The 18,671-nt window shown below is 40.2% G+C and overlaps 1 protein-coding gene across 1 annotated transcript in view; it reads right to left on the bottom strand.

Moving 5' to 3' along the window:
• Positions 1-1,368: 1,368 nt before the first annotated feature.
• Positions 1,369-18,671, bottom strand: part of LOC123825887 (kynurenine--oxoglutarate transaminase 3-like) — a 41,183-nt gene continuing 23,880 nt past the window's right edge. The window contains exons 3-5 of the mRNA XM_045849537.1: positions 7,378-7,436; positions 6,636-6,780; positions 1,369-1,518 (exon numbers count right to left, since the gene is read on the bottom strand). Coding sequence (XP_045705493.1) covers positions 1,369-1,518; positions 6,636-6,780; positions 7,378-7,436 — 354 coding nt within the window. The remainder of the gene's footprint in view (positions 1,519-6,635; positions 6,781-7,377; positions 7,437-18,671) is intronic.

The raw sequence follows: 18,671 nt of genomic DNA, 5'->3' as shown, positions 1-18,671 counted from the left end.
TTATAAAGACAGTAAAACAGGTCAACATGCTAGAGGGTAACTTTGTGTGTGGTTTCAAAATATTAGATAAAGTGATCAGGGAAGAAAGGGTTAGAGAAAAGGAGGCAGAGGGTCTGAGCCTCGGCACTCCAACAGGGCACAGAGAAGCAGAAGCAACAAAGGATTAATGATGTCAAGGTCTGAGGTGAAATTTCAACTCTTTTATAGGAGTAAAGGATATTTTTTATATAAAATTATGACTGTACTTTCTTAACATGTTCTCTTTAGCTTATTGTCTAGCATAATACAGGCAATGAGATATAAAACAATATAACTCAAAGTAATAGTGATGTTTTTTTTAATGAAAAAAGTACAGATAAAGTGCTATGAGAATTCAAAGACAGGAATTAACAATATAGATCATGGTGAGCATTCATCCTTCAGGCCCGGCTTAAGCAACGCCTCTCTGGAGCCTGGCAGATCTACGTGGCAGAGCTGATCGCTTCCCTTTGTCACCACTACAACTCAGTGCACCGCTACTGACAATCATGCTGCATTCCTCTTAATCTGTTTATAGGTCTGTCTCCTTTACTTGACACAGAGTTCCTTCCGCGTATAAACTGCCTTTTAAAAATCTCCTTTCCCATAGTGCCTAGCATAGAGGAGATCCTTAATACTTTTTGAATAAGTGAAAGAGGTCAGAAAATCCTGAAGCCAGGGGTATTGGAATGATAATGGAAAAGTAGGGGCAGAGCTGACTGAGCTTGGTGCCAAAGAGGATCTTACATCGCGAGACTAAACAGCAGAAAGTACTCACCCTTCCTATTATACATTCCTCACACTATCCTGCTAATGATACTTGGCTCAAAAGGACAGTAACCAAATACTTGTTGATTGAGTTCAGATTAAAGGTGGTTTTAGCAGTGAAAACTAAGATTAATTTTCCTCATCATTGCTGGCCCCTTCCACCTGCTCTTATCTAAATAAGCTGTAGAAATAAAAAAATAAAGTATGTACAACAAAGATGGATGAATCTCACAGACAACATAAAATCCAGATTCAGGAATACACACCCTATGACTCTGTTATATCAAGTTAAAGAGCAGGTGATAGCAGACAGAAGAGTGAGTACCTCTGGGGGAATATAGACAAAGAGAGGGCAAAGGGGCGAGGAAATGTGTATCTTCATCTCGTTTGTGGTCACATGGGAATAAACTCACACACATGTAAACATTTATTGTACATTTAAGATTTGTGAACTTTGATGCATATGCACTATACTTCAAAAAATAATTAAAAAATAAGAGAGCATAAAATAAGTAAAAGATTCAAAGGCAGGACAAATGATAATGATGAAAACAGGCAAATGATCATGTTAACACACTTACTTCATCCCCCCTCATTGATTAACCCTTGAACGGCATTGAAAAGAGACCCATAGGCTCCTACTGTAACGAGGATTTCTTTATTCGGATCGATCTGATTTTCATAAAACTTTTCATATAAGCAAGACAGAGCTTTCACAAGTGATGGATGACCCTGTTGAATAAAACAGAAGAAAAAAACTTGAGTTATGGAACCTAATTCTTTAAAATAATTTAGTTCTAAATGTGCAAGAATTTTTTAAAAATACAGGTTTTATGAATACCCAAAGAAGATATGTACTTTTAATTGGCAGTTAATTAAAATTTTTTTTCCTACATTCAAAGGTTCCCATATGAATGACTATGAAGACTTGTCAATGACTGAAAACTTCCTATGACGTGACTGATTTTAGAATACTAAATATCAAATTATTTGTTTTGAAAAAAATTGACTTCAACATCAAATATATTTGGGGGTATAGATAGTAAATTTTGATAGTAATCAGAGCACATTGACTTTTTGACAGTAATTAAGTCATATTGAATGGAGTTAGATATTTTTCCCAGATAAACAGAGCCAAAAACCTGTATTAACTATGTATCACTTGATTCTGTTGTTCCAGGTTGCAGGAGAGAGGGTTATTCAAACCCATGGACTAAGAAGGGACAAAGCAAATTCACCAGAGCAATGCACATTAGTGTCAATGTGCTAACAGCAGATGCAAGGGAGAAGTGGAACACTATTCCTATTGACAGCCCAGAGAGCAATAGTCACCCAGGAGAACACTTGAAACACGAGGGACCGAGGGGACTGTGTATGCACGAAGTCTGAGGTGTGGGGAGGCCTGACTTCTTGATTAGCCCTTCCTCAGTCTTCTATTCCGTTTTCTTCTGTTCCCTTCTCTCCTTCTCTTTCTTTTCCCTCTCTTTCCCCCTCCTTGTGATTTTAGGTATTAAAGTCAATATTTATTTTTTTTCTATCCAGCATTTACTTTCCTGTTTTGCTTTTGGGGAACCACCCTGATTTTCAGTCACATGTCAATAAGCGTCCAAGTGCAGGTAATACGCTTTTGTGTGGAAAGTTCCTGTGCTCTGGAGGAACAAACGTGGTTTGGAAGAGGGAGGCTAGTTGGATACACCCCGGGTTTGTGAGGGTAAAAGGGCCTGAGGTTCCTTGTACGTTGTCCACCCCAGTTCAAATGAAGAAAACCAGGCATTTCTGGGGTGAAAGATGCACTTTATTTGTCACCTTTTTTATTCCTTTGAAATTATTGACTAGTATGTGTCAAACCTTCACTGAGTTAAAAAATAAACATAAAGCTATAGTACATTTTTTTTCATATTTTGAAATTAGAAGATACCATAATATTAGAGAACCTGGGAATAATTAATAATAGAAGAGGTAATAGAACATAGGCAATAAACTGAAAAACAATAGCGAGAAAAAAGACCACATAAATTCAAGCTCTAAAAAATACACAGAAATTATGGAAAGAGCAACAGAAGTTTGTCTCTATTCCCAGAAATCCAAAGTTTCCTTTTAATACCAGGCCTAACAAATTCTAGCAAAGGGAGATTTGAAGGCAATTATAATAAACACTAACCATCTTTTCTCAGAATGATAAGGGTCTGTGATTGGAAATATTCTTAATTACAAAACTAATTCATGCTTTATATAGTAATTACACTAGGCAAAGACATGTAGAAAAAATTATGATTTCTCCTCAACCTCACTTTCTTCCCTGTCCCTGAGGTGTAATGTCCTCAGCCTGGTACTAGTTAAATACCATTGCCAGTGCTTATACCAATATATGAGGGGGGACTTCCCAAAAAAGGGAATTTATTTATAAAAAATTATGTATTTATTGTTACATGTTTAAATTTCAGTCACGTTCAAACTACTTTCCATTTGATGCAATACACCTATCAAGACTTTTTCGGGGACTTCTGGCAAGATGAAGGCATAGGTGGACACACCGTACCTCCACACACAACCAAGATTGGAAACAACAACAATTTAGAGGCAGAATAACACCCAGAACTGATAGAAAATTTAATCTGAATGGAAGTCGGACAGCCAAGAACTTGAAATAGACCCGTTTATCCAGACCAGTAGGAGGGGCAGAGACAAGCAGCCAGGTGTGGGTTGCTGGGCGGAGTACAGGCAGAATTGGGTGCAGAAGGCAACCGGGAGCACATAAGGCATCTGGGGAGCACAAGATCGCAGCAGGGCGGACCCTGAGTATGCAAGCGGCAGCTGGCGGACCCAGTGAGGCGGCGAGTGTGGAGCAGGGCAGAGCATGCAACCAAGGATACCGGGAAGGGACTGAACAGAGCTACCGCCATTGTTCCCTCCGCACCCTCACATACAACGTCACAATCTAGCGACTGGGGTGCCCAGCCCTGGTGAACACCTAAGGCTCCGCCCCTCACCCTACAGCAGGAGCGACCAGAACCCCCCTCTCCCCCAAAAAAGGGCTCAAACAGAAGAACAAATCAGTGCCCCAGAACTCATCCTTTTGAGTGACTAAGAGATAGTTAACCTATCAGATGCACAGTTCAAAACACTGGTAATCAGGAAGCTCACAGAATTGGTTGATTTTGGTCACAAATTAGATGAACAAATGCAGGTTACCATAAAAGAAATGAAGGAAAATGCACAGAGAACCAATAGTGAAGGGAAGGAAACTGGGACTCAAAACAATAGAGTGGACCAGAAGGAAGAAAGAAACCACCAAACAGGAAAGAATGGAGAAATAAGAATTACAAAAAATGAGGAGAAGCTTAGGAACCTCCAGGACATCTTTAAGCGTTCCAACATCCAAATTACAGGGGGTACCAGAAGGGGAAGAGATAGAGCAACAGATTGAAAACGTACTTGAACAAATAATAAAGGAGAAACTTCCCCATTCTGGCACAGAAAATAGACTTCCAGGAAGTCCAGGAAGCTCAGAGAGTCCCCAAAGAAGCTGGGACCCAAGAAGAAACACACCAAGGTACATCATAATTACATTAGCCAAGGTAAAAAATGAAGGAGAGAATCCTAGAAGCAGCAAGAGATAAGGAGATAGTAACCTACAAAGGAGTTCCCATCAGACTGTCAGCTGATTTCTCAAAAGAGACCTTACAGGCAAGAAGGGGCTGGAAAGAAGTATTCCAAGTCATGAAAGACAAGGACCTATATCCCAGATTACTCTATCCAGCAAAGCTTTCATTTAGAATGGAAGGGCAGATAAAGTGCTTCTCAGATAAGGTCAAGTTAAAGGAGTTCATCATCACCAAGCCCTTATTTTATGAAATGTTAAAGGGACTTATCTAAGAAAAGAAGATTAAAAAAAAACATGTATAGTAAAAGGACAGCAAACTCACAATTAACAATTATTAACAACCACACCTAAAGCAAAACCAAAAGAAACTAAGCAAACAACTAGAACAGGAACAGAACCACAGAAATGGAGATCACATGGAAGGGTTAGCAACAAGGGGAGTGGGAGGAGAGAGGGGGAAAAGATACAGAGAATAAGTAGAATAGATTGTAGGTAGGAAATAGACAGGGGGAGGGCAAGAATAGTACGAGAAATGTAGAAGCTGAAGAACTTATAAGCATGACCCATGGACATGAACTAAAGGTGGGGGGAAAGTGGGTGGGAGAGGGTATACAGGGTGGAGGGGAGTGAAGGAGGGAAATGGGGACAACTGTAATAGCATAATCAATAAAATATATTTAAAAAAAGGCTTTTTCCCCCACTCCTGAAAATAATTACTGAGCTCTTCAATTTTGATGTCTTCTCGTGCTTCTGCTATTTTTTTGTTTTACCTCTTCCACATCAGCAAAATCTTTCCCTTTGGAGGACTTTCTTTTCATCCAGGGAAACAAAAAAAAAGTTGCTTGGAGCAACATCTGGTGAATAGGGAAGGTGGGGGTAGAGGGGTCATGCCATTTTTGGTCAAACATTGCCGAACACTCAGCACAGTGTGGGCAGATGTGCTAAAAAATAATCACCTATCATGAAACGGGCAAATAAGTTAAGTCTCAAAAAAAATTCACTGAAGCTGAATGCAGCCTCTCACAACAGCAGCTGGTACACTGATACAGGTGGGTTTCTAGCACACTCACCTAGTGGGGGAAGCCTGTACTATAAGGGGCCCAGCCTCCAGAAGATAATTATGGTTTTTTAGGGGGTCCCTCCTCATACACATACAGTCATATATTTACAAAAACTGGAAAACATGCAAATGAATGGGCACAGTTATGTTCTAATAAAACTTTATTTAAAAAAAAATCAGGAGTGCATCAGATTTAGCCACAAGCCATCAAATTGACAAACTCTGCTATGAATCAATGAGGGAGAATTGTCATTTTAACAATATTTAGTCTTTTTATCCCATGAACATCATACATCACTCCATTTATTTAGGTATTATTTAATTTCTTTCAGGAAATGTATTGCAATTTTCAGTGCACAGATTTTACATTTATTTTAAAAGTTCAATTCCAAATACTTCATGGTTTTGGATGTTATTGCAAATGGTATTTAAAAATTTTTTATAGTTTAACCATTTATTTTTAGTATATAGAAATACAATTGAGCCCTGGCTGGTGTGGCTCAGTGGACTGAGTGCTGGCCTGTGAAGCAAGGGGGTCACTGGTCCTGTTCCCAGTCAAGGGCACATGCCTGGGTTGTGGGCCAGGTCCCCAGTAGGGGGGGACGTGTGAGAGGCAACCACACATTGATGTTTCTCTCCCTCTCTTTCTCCCTCCCTTCCCCTCTAAAAAATAAATAAATAAAATCTTAAAAAAAAAGAAATACAATTGATTTTTGGATTATTGTATATTGGCCTTGTATCCTACAACCTTGCTCAATTTACTTAGTAATTTTTTTTTAAGAATCTAGGAAATCTGTGGATATCCTGAACATTTAATCACAGAAGAATGGGAGTTGGGCTGAGGTAGAGTAGAAGAAAGTAACTAGTTGGAAATAAAGGATAATTAAGAGGCAGTGATAAAGCTGCACAAGTGTTAGTGGGAAAGAAACCTGTGTCTCAGGAAGACATCTCCCTCCCCCGCTGCCATTCTCCAACAACAGTATAAAGGAAGGGCCAAAACAGGACTGTGCAGGGGCTAGAAGTGGAGGATGGCGGCTCATCCTAGGGGCCAAGGGAACAGGTAATGTTCCTTGGTTATCAGATTGGTCCCAGAAAGCCAATTGCACAAAGGTGATAGAAAGTATGTTCACACATAATACAACATCAAGTACAAGCTCATGCCCCACACGGCCCTCCTGTACTTACAAAGCCCCGTGTATACTGATTCAGGCTATCCATAGCTGCAACCTTTGATAATTCTTCCTTCACATACTCAGGCGGGGAGATATCTGGAAGGCCTTGGCCAAGATTCACAACAGAGGGCTCTGCAGCCAACTTGGTAAATTCAATCCTAAAGATAAAAAAAATACTAATATTAATAGGCACTATAATTACAACACTACCTTTTTATACTTCATAATTTAATTATAAAGCTGCAAAAATAAGGCCTGCTGTAGTCCAACAGATTAAAAAAACATGAGTTATCAAAAAAATTTTACCATCTACAAAATGACTTCACTTAATGAAATGAGAGATGAACAAATAATGCTTCGTACAAATCTCAATTCTGTGACACCCAAATTTTAATCATAGATTTTTTTCTCAGTCACACCAGCCCTGGTATGTTCTCTAATGGACTGTTAGGGACGGAAGCTAATAGCAAGAGATTCGAAGCTAAGTTCCATGACGGCATCAGCCAAACTTTGTCTTTCCTCTGCCTATTTCCCATGACTAGCACAGGGCTCGGCACATTTGCTCAATGAACAAATCAGAGGATGGATCATTCCATTGACGGAAGTTATCCTTCCATTTCCACTTTAATGAATGAATTAAAATAAGGTGATTTGTTGATAGACCACAGACAAGGCTAAAAATTCCCCAGTCTGGATAGAACAATGTGCAGGACAAAAACTCGCCACGTGACTACTGCTGGTTCTCAGGTACTCACCACACGTTACTGTCAAGGCCTTCAATTCGTTTGGCATTTTTAAATTTCAAAGACATTCTCTGAAAGGTATAAATATTAAAAGAGTGTTTAAATTTCTTTAATCAAAGTTCAAAAATGCCAGAAAATCATGGGTAACTCTTCACCCTATTGTTGACCTGGAAAAAAAAAACAGCACCATAAATGTAGATGCTAGGCTTCAATAAAAAAATTCTGAAGAGGAATTCATCTCCTACCTACTGTGCCAAGGAATGCTTTTTCTTATAAATTTTAGATGTTTATCTTCTCACATAAGAACCAAAATATCATCCTCGTTTTAAAAAAAATAAATCAATTTAAAGACCTGAAATGTACCAAAGAGAATAATAATCATTAAAAAGTTTTAAAAATATTTTGAGTCTGAATGTCATTTTATGTAAGATTTACTAACAGTTTCTCCTATGGAATACAGGAAGCACTCAACAAATGCTTTTAAAAACACTTAATAAGGGGTTTCAAATAATGACAGTAATAGTAACAATAATAATAGCTAATATAATTGAGTACTAGGCATGTACCAGGCACAGTTCTATGTGTTTTTACATAATTAACTCACATAGTATTTGCAACTCCACATATGAGAAAATGAGGTACAGAGAAGAAAAAGATCACATAACTTTACACATCTGCCCAAATTTAGAAAAGCTAGTTACATTTAAACCCAACTGGATACAGCTCAGGATTTGAACCCAGGCAGTCTGATTCGAGAACACATACTCAGGACTATTCATAACAAGACCTTGTAAAAATATTTATTAGAATACTGCTTCTTAAAAAAATTTGTATCTGACATTAGATAAGTTCTACTTAACGTTAAGCAGGCTAGGGAACATCAAAGAAAAACACTCAAGGTCAAAATTATAGTACAGCATACAATTTTTTAGATTTTTAGATTCTAGAATTAAGTTCATATTATCTCACAAAAGGATTGAATTAGCTTTGAGTTCATGTTAACAAGCTGCTGGAAATAAAAAATATGATTGGCAGTGTATTTGTAAAGATTACCCTAATAGAATATTAAAGTAATTTTAATTCAATTTGTGGGGAAGATAATGATAATGGTTATTAAATAGATCATTGTTCTCATTCTATTCCCAATAATGAAGCCAAGAAAAATACCTTTTTACTCTCATGTTTTTTAATCTTTGAAGCTCCAGTGAGGTAAAGTCACATGCAAATTCTCCAGAGGTTAATGTGCCTTCCAGAACAGCATTATGATTAAGTACCCACTGGAACATGATGCTATTCTAGAGACTATAATTATAAAACTAAAATGTCCCAGAATGATAGATAGAAAAAGACAGTTTAACAATTGTCCTTTGCCATCTCTAAAAAATGTTTAAAACTTAATGATTCACTCAGTACGTGACTATAAACACAAAGTACAGATTCATATATTAAAAAGTAAGCACTGTCTGCAGCAGATAATTTTGACATAAAGTCTAATTTTAATTCAACTATTTAGATAATTGAGGGCAAACGCCTTCTCAGAGTTAATTTTCTTTAGAATGTGTGGCGAGAACAGCCTCCTCTAGCTACTCTCCCTACGTCCACTCCTTCCCTGACTCTGTGCCTCAACTATTGCCATAATTCAAATATTCCCTGTTCTCTCTCACTTCCATAGCTCCACATGTGATCACTCATCTGCCCAAACTGGTCTTTCCATGCCAATGTTTCTCCACATCTTTTTCATCAGTGCCCCCCACCCAAGGAGACAATTTAGATGTTTGTTCTAACCATCTCCCCTACTTCCTCACTGAGTATTAAGGAATACAATTTTGTCACATAGAGTTGAACTCTGCATGGTCACAACATTGTAATAGCTAAGGTTTATTTCACCTGTTGGGCACCAATTTTCTCCCCTTTGGAGCAATAATATCCCTGTGGAGAATACATGCTCTATACTCAGTCTAATCCCTGGCCCCCACTACCCCATCCCTGTACTTAGCCAATAACTCCTATTCCACCTGCCACCTTCAGTTCCCAAATTAGACTTCTTTCCTCAAGAAAGCCTTCTCTGACACCCCAAGTCAAGGTTAGGCACTCCTACTATTAAATGGAGTACTTCCCAGGATCTACTACATAACACTGTAACTTTTCTGCTTGTCTGTATCCTTCTTTAGACTGTAAGATCTATGAGAACTATTGCTAGATTGTTCACTGATGGGGGTATGTATTAATCAGGTTTCTCTAGAGAAACAGAATCAACAGGTCTGTCTGGAAAAAGTTCAACCACTGATAATATAACGAGAACAGTTTGTGCAACATCGATGTAACCTGGCAGCCAAGGAGAGTGGACTGGAATGTGCATGTGTGAACAATGACAACTTCACTGTACTACTCAATGGGAGTGGTATTTGCTGTTGAGTGAGCATGTGTACTGTGTGGCTATCACATTCAAAATGACTGAGTGAGTAGAGCAATGAGTCTGCATCAAATTTAGCATTAAGCTTGAACATTCTTCTGTGGAAACTATTTGGATGATTGCAGAAGGCCACAGCTGTGGGCAACTGGTGACTGGCAGCTTCATCACAACAACATGCACACACATGCATCACGTCTTGTGCAGTTTTGTGGCAAAACATCAAATCACCCAGGTGACTCAGCCCCCCACAGCCAAGATTTGGCATCCTGCAAATTCTGGATTTTCCCAAAACTAAAATCACTTTTGAAAGTGAAGAGATTTCAGACCGTTGATGAGATTCAGGAAAATACAAAGGGCAGCTGATGGCACATTGGGAGAACTGTGTGAGGTTCCAAAGTGCCTACTTCGAAGGGGACTGAGACATTACTGTCCTACATACAATGTTTCTTGTATCTCGTATCTCCTTCAATAAATATCTATTTTTCATATTACATGGCTGGATACCTTCTGGACCACCCTATGGGTTCTGTGTCTCTAGAAAACCAATACTAAGAAATTGGTTTATGCAATTTGTGGGGATTGGCAAGTTCTAAAGTCTGCTGAACAGTCTTGCAGGTTGGGGACCCATGGAGGAGTTGAGGCTGCAGCTTGAGTCTGAAGGGTAACTGCAGATGGAATTCCTTCTTCCTGGGGGGGGGGTGGAGGAGCAGACCTCAGTGTTTTGTGTCTTAAGGCCCTTCAACTGATTGGATCAGGCCCACCACATTATGGAAGGTAATCTGCTTTACTTAAAGTCTGCTGATTTAAATGTTAATTTCCTCTGAAAAAATACCTTCACAGAGACATATAACTGGTGTTTGAACAAATCTCTGGGTGCTGTGGCCTAGCTAATTTGACACATAAAATTAACTGTTACAGTGCCATCACAGTACTATGCCTGCCACATAGCATTTTTAACAAGTACCTAATAAATGAATGAAAAACCCATACATTAGGAGTGAGCTTATGGTGTTCCTTAGCTTCAATTAGGTACTTAGAGTGTCAGTTAGTTTAAGTTAATTCTTGTTTCAGTAACAAAGGACCCCAAGGTTGTGGTGGCTTAAGACCATAAAGATTTATTTCTTTTTCATGTACACATACACGAAGGTCAGCTGCTGCTCTGTTCCATGTCACTGTCACTCTGAGACACAGGCTGATGAAATAGCCTCTATCTGCAGTACTGCCAGTTTGATAGCAGAGGGAATAAAATTCTCACATTCTGCTCAGAGGTACACACATTACTTCTACTCACATTTTATTGGCCAAAGCAATTTCATGACTAACCCTGACACCAACATGGCAGAAATGAAGTCTGGAGTTATCATGAGATTGGTAGTTGTGGCGGATTAAATTGTATCTCCTGCAAACTTCATATATTAACATCTTAACACCAGTATATTAGTATGTGACTCATTTGGACATAGGTTCGTTGCAGTTGTTATAAACTAAGGTCATTAGGGTAGACCCTAACCCAGTGTGACTGATGTCCTTCCAGAAAGGGGAGATTTGGAGACTGACTGGCACACAGGGACAGTGCCCCATGAAGGTGAAGGTGGGGAGCGAGGTGATGCTTCTACAAGTCATGTGACACCAAAGATTGCCAGCAAACCACCAGAAGCAAGTGGAGAGGCAAAGAACAGAGTCTTCTTTACATTCCTCAGAAAGAGCCAACTCTGCCCAACACCTTGATCTTGGACGTCTAGCCTCCAAAGCAGTGAGTTAAAAAATTTCTGTTGTTTAAGCCACTTAGTCTAAGATGCTTTGTTAAGGAAGCCTGATGAAGTTAATACAGTGGTAAAAATGTGTAAGACACCCCACAATGTCAAAGACATCAAGATCTACCAGTAGGCACAAACACAGCCTAAGAATTACTTTCCAGAGTAAATCCAATATTAGGAAATTAAACCTGGAATCCTGTGGGGAATTATTTACGAGCCCCAGCTATATGATAGAATATCCATAAGGCCTGTATAATTTATGGACTAGATAATTCCATGAAGTGGATTCTGTTCCCAGACTAACACCTGGCATATACATACCGTTCTGCCATGTTATAAATACAAAGTGCCAGTGAAACAACAAGCATTTTTGGTGGGGGGGGGGCGGGGGGCTGAAATGCGCAGTTCTGTAAAATCAGCACTAGCTGCCAATCTTGGCAGACGTGAGGAAACCTTGTTGTTACCAAGTCTTTAACTGTTCACTGCAATGGTGCTGGGACAAGGAAGCTTGGAATGAAGAAAAAATATTACCTATTCTTTACGACCCGAGCACACTGGAGTTTACCTTATGTATATTTTGAGGGCTCTGCCTGTAAAACCTGATGCATTTAGGTAGGATAGAACAGGTATATGAAGTCTTCTCAAATGGTAGGTTGAAGTTGGGGAAATCAAGGCTGTTGATATCCAGGAAGAAGTGTTGGGAACCGCCCTGACTGGTATTAGAAGCTGAAACCCCCGCCTAGCTAAGGCTAAGGGAACGCCCTTGGAACCGTGAGCCGGCAAGGAGACAAAAGCTTATCTTCCTGGCAGGAATGCTGTTTCGGCTGCTGAACCCCAAAAAGCTTGGTCGGTTAGCCAAAGACGGGTAAGATTCCCCATGGGGGGAACAACCCAAGCCAGGCACGATCACTTTGGGAGGCCCCCCAAAAGAAGGACTTGGGGGGCTGCAGCAAAAGGGGGTGATGGACCCTCACTCCTCGGCTTTGACAAAGTCTAAGTTCTCAGCTTCCGGAAGAAAATCTCCTTATCTCTTGGTGGCCTTAGTTCCCACGCTCCACCTAAGCCTGAAACAATGACGGGGAAGTACAGCTCGGTACTGGGAAGTGCGGATTTCCCGGGGTGATCAGGCCTAAGAAAGAACATGTAAATTACTGTGAAACCTTCTTTGTTCAAGAATGCTCTCAGTTGAATGAGGAGGGTCTTAGGAGGAAGCTAGTTTGTTCCTCAGCCTTACAGCTCTTTGACCCCCAACTCAATAGACCGGCAGAGTTCTTTGTTTTCTATATGAGTACTGTACTTTACCTGAATTATTATGCAGGATGAGCCTAATAAAAGCAGGTATGGACGGTGGATCAGCGCGCTCCCCACTAGGGGGGGTGGCCATTTCGTCCCTACTTCCCCACAGACACTAGTTTGTCTCTGTGCATGTTGTTATTTCTCGCGTGTTTATTGTCCAGCCATCCACAGTGTTCCGTGGTCACTGCTGGCCGGTGACCCATGCGCAACAGCTGGCGCCCAACGTGGGGCAGCGATTCGGGACCACAGAGGTGGGATCCCGTTCGAGACCACTTGGAACCAGCGGCTACGAGCCGTCGCTGTGGACAACGCATCAACTTCGGGTGGATTTGCGCGCTAACAGCCCAGGTAAGGGCTGACGACCCCGAACTCTTTCTCGGGCATGTCGTGGGATGCGTTGAATTTTCAGGGAAGTAGGTCTTTCTTTTCTAGGTCGTTTCTCTCTTCGCGACCGCCTATAATTGGGTAAATAGTAATTTAATTCTCAAGTTTGAAAAAACAAACGATTTGCCTTGAAAAAAGTAATCAGGTGATTTATTTTGGCCAATTAAAAGTAAATAAAAGTAAGCTTTTTTCTTTAAAAAAAAAGAAGGAAGGTAAACATAGGTTGTAACTTAACTAAAGGGCAGAAATCTTTTCTGCGTATATTACAACAAGTTCTTAAAGAAGCAAAGTATAAGAAAGTATAACAAAGTATAACAAAGTATAAGAAAGAAAAGCATCTGGTTCAGCTTTTGCAATCTATAAGAAAATATTGTCCTTCGTTTCCTGATAGAGGGACATTAGACATTGATGTTTGGGAAAAAGTGGGTGAAAGGTTGAAATCTTTGCAAAACAATGGTATATCTATTGGTGTACACACCTTTGTAACCTGGAGGCTTGTCAGGGATTCTCTCGAGTTCATTTGGACAAAGAAAACAGAGCTAGACTGTTGAGGAGGAATCTGATTCTGACAGTGAAACGGTGTGCAAATTGAGTGAGCAGATCACGGAGGCCCCACCTTCACCCCCACGGAGAAGGATGGATTTTGCTCTGTATCTGCTCTGAAAAGGAAATTGAGGATTCCAGGGAAGGTTGAAACTTCACACTCTAGGAATGTAAATGGGAAACTGTAAAGATAAATGGAAAAGTAAATGTTTTAGGAAAGAAGTTATGTGATGTTAGTTAATAATTGAAGGTATAAGGCATGGAAATGCAATCTTGGTGAATATCAGAAAGGGTATGAAAGAAAAATTAGAAGGTTTGTGAATGTTTCAGAAAGTCTGTGGAAGTAAATGTTTTAAGAAAGAATTATGTGGTGTGTGTTAGTAATGGAAGGTCTAAGGCATGGAGATACAATCTTGGTGGATATCAGAAAGTGTATGAAAAAGAATAGAGAGTTTGTGAATGTTGCAGAGGGTCTGTGGAAGTAAAAGTTTTAAGAAGCCTGGTAGATATCAGAAGGAAAAGGATTTTCCTTCACACTTTATATTTTTCTCCCTACCTGATCCCTCCAGAATTTGGCATTCTAAAGGAGTAAGTAATGACATAAGGCTTCTTTGCATAAATCTAACAAGACCAGTCGTTAATAGTGGTTATGATTTAATTGTGTCTTCCAACTCTTTCCAAATCTGTTATCTCCAGAATATGACCAGAAAATGAATGAATCCAAATGGCATTATAGCATTTAACAATGCACTGCTCTCCTTATGAGTCCGACAGTTTGTTAACACCTGGTTGCACTTATTGTTTAATCAATGCTACTTCAGAATTAGTCCAACAGGCGCAAATAGATCAGGAGATCCTGACCCGCCTTTCTGCAGTTGAATCAGCACTGGACTGGATTGGCGAACGCCAGGGACGCTCTCGTGATTCGTCAACACCTAACCTGTGACCCTGGTTTCTCCAGACTGTGTGTCACACCACTACAGTGGAATTCCAGCCAACATAATTGGACTGATATACAACATCGCTTGAGGGGAGCTTTCTCCACTAACTTAAAAGGACAAATTGATAAATTGCAGTTGGAGTTACATCATCAGCTGCAGGACATTCAACGTTTAACCAAACAGGACATTTTTCGAGCCCTTAATGAAAATATTAATTGGCTGAATCCTAAAACATGGTTTGATGGAATTAATTTGAGAATTTGGGTTTTTGGAGCTGCTGGTTGTTTACTGATTGTGATATTGATTTGTGTACTTCGGTGTATTTGCAAATTGTTTTCCCAGGGTCGTATCAGAGACCAGCAAGTAGCCACCTTTATGGAACCCTTAGCAGTCCTAACTGAAAACAAGGGAGAAGGTATAAGAAACCACTCTGGCAGGGGTAAAATTAAAACTCAACACCCATGTAAGAAAGTAGGTGATGAGTCGGTGCGCAGAACTGCACCTGTTAAGAAATCCTCTCGTAAGAAGTCAGGCTTGCATTATGCTCAAACTGCCATGTGATTTGCCTTTCCTGATATCTATGTAATTTCTCACAAAGATGGAAATGTAATCAGACCTATTACTTTTGTTTTTCCCTTAATATGTTTTCTTGCACTGAATTTAGAAATTTAGGTATTCACCACCCATAGAATTTAGTTTCTGCTTTATATTTCTATTATTGCCTTATGATGTATGTAGATGTTGCTTTTCTTCTGATTTGCATTCGAAAACAGCAAAAGTAGGTTTCACAGGCTTAACAACCACAATTGATTTTAAAAACTAAAAAAGGGGGATATGTTGGGAACCGCCCTGACTGGTATTAGAAGCTGAAACCCCCGCCTAGCTAAGGCTAAGGGAACGCCCTTGGAACCGTGAGCCGGCAAGGAGACAAAAGCTTATCTTTCTGGCAGGAATGCTGTTTCGGCTGCTGAACCCCCAAAAAGCTTGGTCGGTTAGCCAAAGACGGGTAAGATTCCCCACGGGGGAACAACCCAAGCCAGGCACGATCACTTTGGGAGGCCCCCCAAAAGAAGGACTTGGGGGGGCTGCAGCAAAAGGGGGGTGATGGACCCTCACTCCTCGGCTTTGACAAAGTCTGAGTTCTCAGCTTCCGGAAGAAAATCTCCTTATCTCTTGGTGGCCTTAGTTCCCACGCTCCACCTAAGCCTGAAACAATGACGGGGAAGCACAGCTCGGTACTGGGAAGTGCGGATTTCCCGGGGTGATCAGGCCTAAGAAAGAACATGTAAATTACTGTGAAACCTTCTTTGTTCAAGAATGCTCTCAGTTGAATGAGGAGGGTCTTAGGAGGAAGCTAGTTTGTTCCTCAGCCTTACAGCTCTTTGACCCCCAACTCAATAGACCGGCAGAGTTCTTTGTTTTCTATATGAGTGCTGTACTTTACCTGAATTATTATGCAGGATGAGCCTAATAAAAGCAGGTATGGACGGTGGATCAGCGCGCTCCCCACTAGGGGGGGTGGCCATTTCGTCCCTACTTCCCCACAGAAACTAGTTTGTCTCTGTGCATGCTGTTATTTCTCGCGTGTTTATTGTCCAGCCATCCACAGTGTTCCGTGGTCACTGCTGGCCGGTGACCCACGCGCAACAAAGAAGGAGCCATGAGTCAAGTATAAGAAAGACAGAATGCAAGAAAAGTCCAGAAACAGAAATAACATAGCTAATGGTTAGTGAGGTGACAGTAGTAATCAGGAGTGAGGCCGCAGCAGAAAGCAAGCACCCATGTCATGGGGGACCACTTTAATGTGGCGCCTGGCTGCTGGTGTAGTCAAAACATCTATTATCTTTTAGCTCTAAGAATTAAGTATTTATAGTTGTAATCACTTATTTTTTTTAAATATTTTGCCTGTTCTCTTAAAAAGTATCATAAACATTTTATGAATTTTCTTAGTCATAAAATTTTCACTGTTAATTGGTAGGTAGTATTTCAGGTGGACCATGTACCACACTTGCTCCTCCATTCTCCTGTTGTTGGGGCATTTGTTCTTCCCAGAGTTTTGCAATTGCAGGTCGTGTGTATCTACTGTGCATTTAATTACACGGTGCCTGCTCTGTTCCCTTTGTTCTACAGTTTGATGTGGACAGGGAATGCCCTGTTGTAACACAAGTACTAATTACCACAAGAAAGATGACACAGATGTTCAATATTATAGTCATCTAGTTCAATCTAAATTAACCAAACATGATAACTTTTGACTTACTTCTATGCAATTTTATATTAATATATAATGTAAGACACATATATTTTCTTAGCCATAAAATTTTTCATTTTTAATTGGTAGGTAATATTTCAGGTTCATCATGTATCATATATATATATATGTGTGTGCACACATGTGTGTGAGTATATGTATATATACATAATCAAACTTTATACAGAGAGATTTTTTTTCTCTCCTTTCATTCCTTAGCACTGATATGACTTCCTAAAGTCTATTTGCTTAAATACAGACCTATTAAAAAAAACAACTTTGTGCCTCTTCCCCTTTGCAAGATAATTTATTGATACATTACCAGTTTGAAAGTCTGCTAGAAATTTGAGAGCTCACCAACCTGACTGAAAAGAAACTGTTATACTCTTTCCCAGCTTTGAGGATGAGAAACAGACACTTGCATACATGCCGTTGAAGCTCCACAGCAATATTAATCAGATCTCTTAGTTGCACAGACAGAAACTCAATCTGATAACAGTTTATGAGAAAAAGAGGAATCTATTGGATAGTTCACACAACCATGAGAAAGCGTCAAAGCCAGGCTCAAGGGTAACTGAAACCAGAAGCTGAACCTCACCAGGGCTGTGCTTCATCCATGTGTCTACCCAGTGTCAGTCTGTTGCTTTTCTGCACATGAGCTTGAACAGTTACACCTCCCAATTTCACCGCCATAGAGGGCCCCAGAGTGGCTTTTTCTGGTCACCCAACTCCCTTCTCCCTAGCAGCATCATGAGTTTTCACATTCTTCTCTACTTAATTATTCTTATGATACTCACTACTATTTCATATTATTTATTTTTACCTGTTAATTATGTCTCTGACTAAAATGAAAAACTCAGAAAACAAGGACTTATCTTGTTCAGTGCTATGTCTCTACTACCTAAAATGGTATAAGGCTGGTAATATGTTCAAAAGCATTTTCTGAACACATGAAGGCAATCCTCATTTTGAATGACGTCAGTGGCACACGGGTTCTAATCCATCATGTGCAGTGCTTCAGAGTACGTACTTGAAACACAAATCAGGGGATGCTCCTGTCTTGCTCTAAAATCTTCAGTGGCTCTCCTTAATCTATGGAAGGTAATTCAAATTTCAACCTGGTATTTAAGGCCCCTTAATTTATTTCCAGCCTTCACTCCCACCATGCCATCCATTCCCTCAAATACGGTGATTCAATAGCTTAGGACTCCTTGCTATTTTCTCAATGCATTCAGCATATTTCTGTTTCCCATGCTTTTGTTCAAGTTCTTTCCTTGTTTGATATGATCTTCTCCATGATCCCCACCGTGGCAGGCTCAGAAATGACTTCCCCAAAGCTACCACATCCTAGTCCCCAGAACCTGTGAATGGCAATATATATCATTATAGCCTTGCAGATATGACTACGGATCTTGAGAGAGGGAGATAGTTTTGAACTATCCAGATGGGCCCTAAATTTACTCACGGGGATACTTACAAGAGGGAGATTAAGCACACAGAGGAGAAAGACATGTGAAGATGGAGCAGAGAGAGATTTAAAGATGCTGGCCACGAAGATGGGAGTAAGGTGGCCTTATGCCAAGGAATATCAGCAGCCACCAGAGGCTCGGGAAAGACAAGGAACAAATTTTCCCCTGGAACCTCAGGAGGACGTGTGGTCCTACTGATACCTTGATGTTGCCCGAGTGATGCCACTTTTGGATTCTGGCCTTCAGAGCTGT

The sequence above is a fragment of the Phyllostomus hastatus genome, unplaced genomic scaffold (genome assembly GCF_019186645.2).
Source record: "Phyllostomus hastatus isolate PE091 unplaced genomic scaffold, TTU_PhHast_1.1 phas_contig_67, whole genome shotgun sequence".
Classification (NCBI taxonomy): Eukaryota; Metazoa; Chordata; class Mammalia; order Chiroptera; family Phyllostomidae; genus Phyllostomus; species Phyllostomus hastatus.
This window is presented reverse-complemented; position numbering and strand designations above follow the sequence as displayed.